The 10117-nt window shown below is 39.3% G+C and overlaps 1 protein-coding gene across 1 annotated transcript; it reads right to left on the bottom strand.

Annotated features, from left to right (window-relative positions):
* Positions 1 to 7468: 7468 nt before the first annotated feature.
* Positions 7469 to 8905, bottom strand: LOC129717121 (uncharacterized). The gene has a single exon (XM_055666965.1). It carries the CDS (start codon positions 8903 to 8905, stop codon positions 7469 to 7471), a length of 1437 nt encoding a protein of 478 aa, XP_055522940.1.
* Positions 8906 to 10117: the final 1212 nt, after the last annotated feature.

Genomic DNA, 10117 nt, shown 5'->3' with positions numbered 1-10117 from the left:
CGATATCTTCGGTACCTTCACAAATATTGGCGCGCTGCGGTGATTCGTCAGGAACTAATAATCGTGGTCTTTTACACAGGTTTAACGTTAGCTGCGCTCTAGAAAGATGAGGTGTAGTTGACGGCGGCGTTCGCTCAAGTACTGTGTTGATTTTTGCAGTGTTTAGTGCGACTTCTTTCCTCAGCTCATCCAGCACTTTGTTCTGCTCGTCGGCAATTGACTGCATAGCGATGTTTGTGGATGTGATTGCTTGACGAAAACAAGCATTTGGCATCATTTTAGTGCAAGCTTTGCACATCCAAAGCAATTGGGAACAACTAGCTACAGCGTCCCGCGTTTCTGCTGCTATGTGAGCACACTTCTGGTGGAAAAAAGACTTGCAGAAGCCACTGCACACAATTTCATCTGGCTTTTCTAAGCCGCAGGCACAAGCACAACAAACCGACTCCATTGCTTTTTCGCGAAATCGACGATCAATCTTACGGTAGCGCAGATTTTTTGGCAATTCCTCCCTAATAATCACTGGAAAACGTTGTACTCCAAATGGCACCGATGAGTTGCAATAAGATGCGTCCACAGGGCAGTAATTAGCACATAAATACGTTTAGAAATGTGAAATCTTGATATAAAAAACAAAAAAACATATTCTGAACCCTACTTAAACTCACTCACTTTTCTCAGAGATGGCTGAAACGATTTCCACAAAATTAGCCGCCTCATAATACCCTATTGAATTTCATTGTAGGGTAATGTATCATGATCCGACCAATTTAGACTATTTTCAAGGTACATCACTTTTCATATCACATTTTCACCATTAATATTACATGTAACCATAAATAATATATATTTATCAGAAAAGTCTATCGTTCTAGTTTACAATAATAACATTTTATGGCAAATCTGACGAAAATTCATTTAAATATATCGTTTTTCCTGACCACAGAATTTGTATCATGATCGGACCAGGGTGAATCATGATCGGACCAAAAAATGTATCATAATCGGACCAGTGTGCTTCTGAGACTTCAAACGATTTTCCGCTTCGCGTGCTGGGCTTTACATGCACAATGTTTGGTTTGGGCTTGATAAAATGAATATTTTTTCGTGATTCTAAAATTATTTTCAAACATTTTCCATATTATTGCGAAAACGTTATGAATTATATTTGAGCTTCCAATACGGCAAATTTGCTTATACAATCTGTGAGTGTTCTTTCGGTCGCAGTTTCGTTTTACCGATATCTCACTCCACCAGCACAATTTTGAGAAACGATGTATGACCAACTTGTAGTCCCCAAGTAGTACTACAAATTTCCGAATATTGCAATGCTCTAACTTTTATACCTGAAGTGCGATATTCAGCCAATGGTACTTGTTACGGGAGTTACCTCACGGTGTAATATATTTCACTCTCACGCTCACTTTGTTTTTTGAGACCTATTTCCAATTCCATCACAAGTGAAGTGTCACAAATTAGCTCCGTGGAGTGAGATTGACAGTGAAGTGAAAATGAGAATGTGACAAGTGAAATGAGTTTCTCAGCACAAAAATTTCTAAGTCCCAGAAAGTCGAGTTTTTCCGATTATTTTTTTTTTTTGAGAAAACACCAAATCTCGGCGTTTTACGCAAGTTTAAGATATTTGATATCAACAAAAATTTCGATAATCAACAAAAATATCGACAATTGCATGAAATGTGCCTTTCGTCATCAGTCGAAAAAGTGACACTCAAAGCGGCCGATTTGAGACACTACTTCGATTGTTCGATTGAGTTCAATTGAGTTGAAATTTTGTATGAGGATATTTTTTGGAGAGACGAAACTTTTAAGCCCTACCGCTAAACGAAATTCAAAGAATAGTTTTTTGCCTTACGTTTCAAAAAATAGTTAATCTCAAAGAGAGTCTTGTTACTGGAAAATAAATTCGATATATATTATCATTAGATCACAAATCAATCAATTTTTAAACCTATCTCACCATCGTGAAATCACGCAAAACGTCACATATAAATTTTGATATCTTTTAATTTATCACTCTCTTGTAAACTGTTCGAAAATTCGCGGGAAAAAGTGCTTCCTAAATAAGGATGACAATGAGTTATATTTTCCCTATTTGAAGCATAGTGGATTTATAGTGAAGTTTTGAATGATTTTGCTTTAGTTTGCGAACCTTACGTCGTTTTCGAGAGATTTTTTCTATAAAAAATAAGCTTCATCATTCTTATTCTGCTCCAATGAATTAAACGTGAAATCCTTTATTGGGTATATCAAGTATAAGGGGCCGTTCCTAAACCACGTGGCCATAAAGAGGGGGGCGGGGGGGTTTGTAAAAAGATCACGCACGGGGGTTCGGGGGGTAACGAAATGACCACGTGGTCTTTCTTCCCGACTTATAATTTATTGTTGCCACCAAGTCAAGAATGAAGTTCTTGCATTTTAGACATACAGAATGTACTGAAAGTTTAATAATAAAACGTAAATTAATCCACCTAGCGGTCAGACCCAGCCTTTCTCATTCAAACTTTTATTCGTAAAAATAGATTTACATGAACGCTTCAATCCAATAAATGTATATTCACTCTTAAAAAATATTGATGTTGTAATCTATACATATAAAAATGCAATCCGGTCTGTCTGTCTGTCTGATCCATATAGGCTCGAAAATTACAGAGCCGATCGGCGTGAAAATTTGTATGTAGGGGTTTTTGGTGCCGATAAAGGTTCCTATGATAGTTTAAGACCCCTCCCTTTTCTGGAAGGGAGGGGTCCCATACAAATGAAACATAAATTTCTGCACAACTCAAGAACAAACCAAGCAAATGAAACCGAATTTGGCATGTAGATTTTTTAAGGGGTAAAAAATATGTCCATAATGTTTTGACACCCCTCCTTCTTTTGGAAGGGAGGGATGCCATACAAATGAAACACAAATTTCTGCACATCTCGAGAGCTAACCAACTAAATGGAACCAAATTTGGCAGGTGAATGTTTAAGTGGTAACAAATATGTTCCATAATCGACCTCAGGCAACATTTTGGATTGTAAGATGGCAACTTCCGGTTTCTGGAAATCAGCCTGAAATGGACGATTCCCATTAAATATGAGTATCTTCGGAACCAGAAAGATGCACAGAAGCTAAAAATTGATCACAGACACAATCTTGAATTTTAAGATGGTGACTTCCGGTGTCTGGCAAATAGCCGGAAATGACCAAATAACATTCAATATGAAAGTTTTCGGAACCAGAATTACGCCCAGATGACAGAAATTGGTTTCACAGGCAATTTTAAAGTTCAAAATGACGACTTTCGGTTTCTGAAAAACAGCCCAAAGTGACCAAATACCACCCAATATGAGTATCTTTGGAGCCAGAATGTTCCAAGAACGCCACTATGAATTGTAGGATGGCAACATCTAGTTTCTGGAAGACAGCCAAAAATGGTCGATTTCCGTCTGACATGAGTATCTCCGGATCTAGAATGATACACAGCAGCTGAAATCGACCACACATCCCATTTTGGATTCTAGGTTGGCGACTTCCGGTTCCTGGGAAACAGCCGAAAATGATCGAATAACACCCAATATGGGTGTTTCTTCAACCAGAATGACGCTCAGAGGCCAGAAATTAACCTAAATACCATTTTTAAATCCAAGATGGCGACTTCCAGTTTGTGAAAAACAGCCTAAAATAACCAAATACCATCCAATATGAGTATCTTTGGAACTAGAATGATGCAATGAGCCAACATTGACCTCAGGCACCATTTTGAATTGCTAAATGCCAACTTTTGGGAAACAATCGAAAATGACCGAATAATACTCAATATGGATACTTCCGTAATCGAAATGATGCATAGAAATCAAACACTGACCCTTGACACCATTTTGAATTTAAAGACGACCACTTTTAGTTTCTGGAAAACAACCAAAATAACTAAATACCTCCCAATGTGGGTATTTCCGGTGTCAGATTGATGCCAGAAAATCTGCTGAAAATGACCGAATACCACCCAATATGAATATATATTCAGAATTAAGGCGATGTACAGAAGCCAAAAGTCGAAGATGTTGTAATTTCGATGTTATTTGAATTTGATCATATCCTACGGCCGATTCGTCGTGCATTTGCAGACTTTTAGCACATCGCAAGGAATCAATAAATTTGGAACGTTCAAATAGTACGATACCACATTTAAATTATGTTGAGACCACATATTTGAATTTCTTTGAATTTCTTTTCTTCCCATGACTTTTGAGTCACATATCAAATTGTTATGAAGTTTGTTATTTGTAAGTTCGAGAGATGACTCGTTCGTATGACACTAGTTATGTTCAAATAAGTCATATAGTTTTTGATATAATAGACTTTAGTTGTTTTATTAACAATTTAATACATAACGGTGGCTTAAGTTCAATTATAATCAAATGAAATGGGAACGTATAGGGCAGCCAAACTTTGAAACCACGTGTTCAATCATAATTCATCAGTTAACCCTTAGCCTGCTCATCTGATAATAATATTGATAACATTGATCAAATCGGTTGTGTATTTTCTGAGATAATAAAGTTTCGTGATTTTCACATTTCGACACATTACAGACAAAGTTACAGTCCGATTATAGTTAAATTCAATAGGGTGTTATGAGGCAGCTAGACCTCTCATTTGACACTAATTTAGCGAAAATCGGTTCTGCCATCTCTGAGAAAAGTGAGTGAGTCCAAGTAGTCTTCGGAATATGTTCCTTTTCATAGCTGGATTTCACATTTTTAAACATAACAGGCAAAGCAATAATCCGATTGCAAAACAAATCAATAGGGTCTTATGGGGCAACTAGACCTTCCATTTGACACTGATTTTATGAAAATCGGTTCAGCCATCTCTGAGAAACATGAGTGAGATTAAACAGTCTTCAAAACGCGTTTCTTTTCATATCTTTTGAACCACAAGTTCAATTCAATTCAATTCAATTTATTTATCACCTGGTAGTGTAAGGTTAAACCTTTTAAATTACTACCTCCGAGTTGCATAACGTTAAATACATATACATAACTATCTAATTTATAATTTATAATCCTATTTACTACTTTAACTTTACAACAATAATATATAATTATGTTTGTCTAGAGTTCCAAAATTCGAGGCAGCCCCTCTTGAAATTTGCTTCCGAAGTCGAACGCTTAATCGTAGAAGGCATCAAATTCCAATTTACCACACCTCTGACGAACATCGTGTTAGCGTAGCCAGCCGTACTGTTGCGTGGAATTATGTAGTTTTGAGAACGGCGACTTTGGGTTGGGATCAGTTTTTGAAAAAGCACTGGGGGTGATTGTGTCTTAAAAAGTTTCCATAGAAACACACAGGATCGGTATGCGCATAAGTTCTGAATCGAGCATCCGACTAAATTGTGCTGGAGATGACTTACTCTTGCGTAGCGGTTAAGACCATAGACAAAACGGACAGAGCTATTGAGTGCAACTCGTAACCTGCGCATGGAGCTTGCGTTAGGCCGTACGTGCAGAAGGTCTCCGAACAAGAAATGCGGTAGTATCAGAGCCTTTAACAACTTCAGTCGAATATTCATAGGTGCTGAAGACGCAGTACTGAAGAGCGATCGCAAACAAGAAGAAATTTTGCCGCATTGCTGGTTAATTAATCCGTCCCACTCCAAATCAGCTTGAAACACGTAACCAAGGTTCACAGCTTTTTCAACCCATTCGATAGTTTGTCCCTTCATGACGATAGCAGGCAGTGAACTACTAGAAACCGTGTTACGTCGGCAGCCTTTAACAAATATTGCCTTACTCTTTGTTTGGTTTATGTGCAGCTCATTACGGTCAGACCATTCGGCAACTCGTGTCAGATCTTCATTCACCATTCTTACTAACTCGTGAGCAGAAGGTCCAAAACGCCTGATGTATAGTTGCACATCATCTGCGTAGATTTGCATCGAGCACCATCTTAGCACCGTTGGGAGATCGTTGATGTAGCAGCAAAATAACAAAGGACCAATCACGGAACCCTGTGGCACGTCAGAAGTTACCTCTCCAATTTCAGAGCAATGTTCACCGCAGAAAACTGTCCTTCCTAGGAGATACGACTCTCCGAGATTAACTGCACTAGGCGAGAAGTTAAAGTTAGTTACCAGTTTTGAGCTTCGCTTATGGTGCGAAATTGTATCGAAAGCCTTGGAGAAATCCAGAAGAAGCAGTATGGCGGTGCCCTTTTTGTCGATTGCTGCTGCTAAATCATCATATACACGTAGGGTCGCTGTTTTGATGCTGTGACCTTTACGAAAGCCAGCTTGACAATCCGATAGTAAACGATTCGCAGTAATAAAAGTTGTCATTTGCTTCTTCAATAGTTTTTCAAAAACTTTAGACATCGCGCACAAAATACTTATCGGTCTCAGATATGTTAGAGCATGAACATGAGGTTTTTTCCGAAGTGGAAGTATCTTTGCTTGCTTCCAGACTTCAGGAAAAGTTGCAGACTCAATGATAGCATTAAAAATATAGGTGAATTGTTGCAGGAGTGAAGGAAGGACGATTTTGATGAAACAATCAATCTTCATAAAATTCAAAAGTTAAGGGTTTTTAAGGTAGCCCGTTCATTTGAAATCAATTTTGTTCAAATCGGTTGTGTAGTTTTCGAGATAATGATGTTTCGTGATTTTTACATTTTGATACATAACCTCTAAACTAAAAATCCGATTACAATAAAATTCCATAGTATCTTATAGGACAACAAGACCTTTCATTTGCAATTAATTTCATGAAAATCGGTTCAGCCATCTCTGAGAAAAGTGAGTGAGAATAAAAATCTGCACATACACACACACATACATACAGAAAATGCTCAGCTCGTCGAGCTGAGTCGAGTGATATATGCCATTCGGCCCTTTGGAGCACTTTTATATCTTCGGTTTTGCAAGTGATTGCTATACCTTTCTAGGGGAAAGGCAAAAATGTAAAAATATTTAAGCGAATTCTTGGCACTTGACAAATGAAAAGACCACGTGGTTACAGTAGCAAGGGGGGGGGCTTGGCCAAAACACCACGACCACGGGGGGTACGGGGGGTACGGGGAGTATAAAAAGTGATCAAAATATGACCACGTGGCTTAGACATGGCCCTTAAGCAAAGTGAAGCAATGATGTCTCAGAAGTAAGTAGGTACAATGTAGAAAAATAATCGTCTTTTTGTTGGTATAATCACCGTTACTTCGTATCGTATTAATTGTTATTTTTCGGTGAACAATTACAAAACATTTCTTACTTTGCGTGACGTTTCGGCCTACTGTTGCGTTTCAGCCATCTTCTGACGCCTGCAATTTTATTTAAAAAACAAACATTTTTAAAAAATACATAAAAAACACATAAAAACGTTTTGTTATAATTGTCGCTTTTTTCTTTCACAACTCACAATTCGATCGCCGCAGCTTTTCGTCACCTCTTTCAGCGCCGCACGATCAGGTATCACTGTCTGGCGGGTGTGCTGTGATGCTGTGTCGATCGTCGCATTTGTTTCCTCTCCACCGTCCGCTGTTTGTACCGTCCCGTAGCTTTACCACAAGCGCATTGTAGTTGGTGTTGAACGTTCCGCACTCTTGCTGGAGGTTCACCGCGTTGCGTTCGCCAACCAACTTGATGTGGAATGTCTCTGCTGTGATTCTGCTTTCCTGGTCAACAATACGTTCTAGGATCGTCACTTTTTCGAAATCAAACACATGTCCGTCACCTAGCGTGTGTTGTGTCAGGCCCGTTCGGTTGTCTTTGCGTTTGATGTCATTTTTATGCTCTCCTATTCTTGTGTCCAACTTTCTGCTCGTCTGCCCAACATACATTTTTCCATCTCCAGTTCCACAGGGGATAGAATATACAACATTTTTTTGTTGCCCTGGTGGAATGGTATCTTTGAGTTTGCTGAAAATAACGTCTTTTACTTTATTTTTGGGTTTGACGGCTAGTGTCAACCCGTTCTTTTTGAGCGTTTTTTGCAGTTTCTCACTCAAGCATGGAACATACGGCGTCGTAACATATTTGGTCTCCTCTTTTTCACCATTATTTTGCAGTCCGTTGTAGTGTTTGTGTACCCTTTGTGCCAGAACGTTTTGGACGAACCACTCAGGATAGTTGTTGCATTTAAGTATATTTTTGACCTTTTTTATCGCCTGTGGACGCTTTTCAGCATCAGTCAATTTGATTGCTCTGTCCACAAGGGCCACTGCCGTGTTGCGCTTATGCGTAAATGGGCTTTCAGAGTTGTAGTCCAAATACCGTCCTTTCTCCTGTTTGGGTAACCAGCTCTTCTCCACAATTCCATTTCTTCTAGTTAACATCATGTCCAGGAATTTAAGCCGACCACTTTCCTCCCTTTCCACGGTAAACTGAAGCCTGTCGTGAAAATCATTAAATGTTGCCAAAATTTGGTCAACATGATCCTCCCGTGCGATGCAAAAACAATCATCTACGTACCGCCTATACACCAGCATACCTATTTGTTTCTGCTCTGCCTTGTACATACACTCCTGTTCCAGGCGTTCCATCACAAGGTTGGCTATCACCGGCGATAGAGGCGATCCCATTGGTACTCCGAATTTTTGCATGTGGTAGATTCCACGATAGGTGAAGTACGTTGAATCCAATACCAACTTAACCGCTGCCAGGAAACTTCGTCTGTCGATCTTCGTGTGCTCCTCCACCTCACTCCACCTTTCCCCTATACACTCCAACGCATATTGTACTGGAACATTCGTGTACAGGGACTTGACATCCAAAGAGAATAGGACATGCTCATCGGGAATCTGCATTCCTGCTACTTGTTGGGCAAACTCGAAGCTGTTTTTCACATGGTGTTCGGTTTTCCCAACAATGTTACCCAATATGCTCGACAAAAACTGAGCCATGTTGTATGTTGCCGAACCGATTGTTTAAACAACCGGTCTCAACGGTCTGCCTTCCTTATGAATTTTAGGTAATCCATATATCCGGGGTGGGTTGCTACTCGTCGATTTGATGCTTCGGTGGATGCTTTTCTCTATGTACTTATGTTGCAGCCACCCATCGGCCATTGCGTTGATGGCTTTTTGTACCTTATTGGTCGGATCTTTTTTCAGTTTCTGGTATGTCTCCTCATCGTTTAGCAACTCCATCATTTTCATGTGGTAGTCATCAGCTTCCATTATTACTGTTTTATTGCCTTTGTCCGCCTTTGTGATGATCAGATTTGGGTGTTCCTTCAGGTACTGTTTTGTCGCCGAAATGTCCTTTTCCATCCATTCCAGCTTGCCGTGCCTGGGTTGTCTCGTGTAATTTATATGGTTCGTTATTGCTGTAGAAATTTTGATCGTATCCCTTTCTCGATCCCTGCCACTATTTCCACATATGGGATTTTTGTTTTATTCTGTACGTTGATATTTGGTCCCAATAAAAACGTTCTCATCACGAAGTCTGGTACTTGGGTGGATGTGATGTTTTCTACCCATTCTTTTTCTGTGTTCAGCTCAGCAACTCTCCTGTTTTTTAATCTCTCCATTTTTTTCCCACCTCTCTCTTTCGCCACTTTATGAACCGACCGGCTCTTGTTTTCCACCATTTTCTTAATTTTCGTTATCTCGTCTCGCTCAAACATTTCATCGATCCTGGACAGCAAACGTATTTTATTTTGACGTTGACTAACGTCTATATCGAAGTTAGGCCCCTGAATTTGAAAATCTAGTAATTCAACCAGGGAAAACCAGAGAAAAGTGGTCAGGTTTTGAGCGCTTATTTTGCAGTCATCTATAATCAGGTTTTCGAGGTTTTGGCATCAATCGATCAGAAATTCTTTTACGGTTAAATTTATGTAACAAAAACAAACTTTTGTTTGAGATACACTATTGAAAAATTGGTAATTTATATCGATTGTCTAAATCATACCGCGCAGCCAATCACTACCTCTCTTCCCAAGCACAGTCGACACTAACGGATACAATCGATCTGACTTTGTTGTTATTGTTGTTGTCACTTTCTGTTTCCGATGTTTATGCTGCTGCTAGCGAAAAAAACCTTGCAAATATGCATTTTTTTGTTGGTGTTAATATTACGACAGCGGCCGGCGCCCCATAATTCTGATTCCA

The sequence above is a fragment of the Wyeomyia smithii genome, chromosome 1 (genome assembly GCF_029784165.1).
Source record: "Wyeomyia smithii strain HCP4-BCI-WySm-NY-G18 chromosome 1, ASM2978416v1, whole genome shotgun sequence".
In the NCBI taxonomy this organism is placed as follows: Eukaryota; Metazoa; Arthropoda; class Insecta; order Diptera; family Culicidae; genus Wyeomyia; species Wyeomyia smithii.
Note: the sequence above shows the minus strand (reverse complement) of the source record. Positions and strands in the feature narration are given on the sequence as shown.

Coding starts and splice junctions, on each gene's coding strand:
- LOC129717121 (XM_055666965.1), bottom strand. CDS start 8,905: ATGGCTCAGTTTTTGTCGAGCATATTGGGTAACATTGTTGGGAAAACC.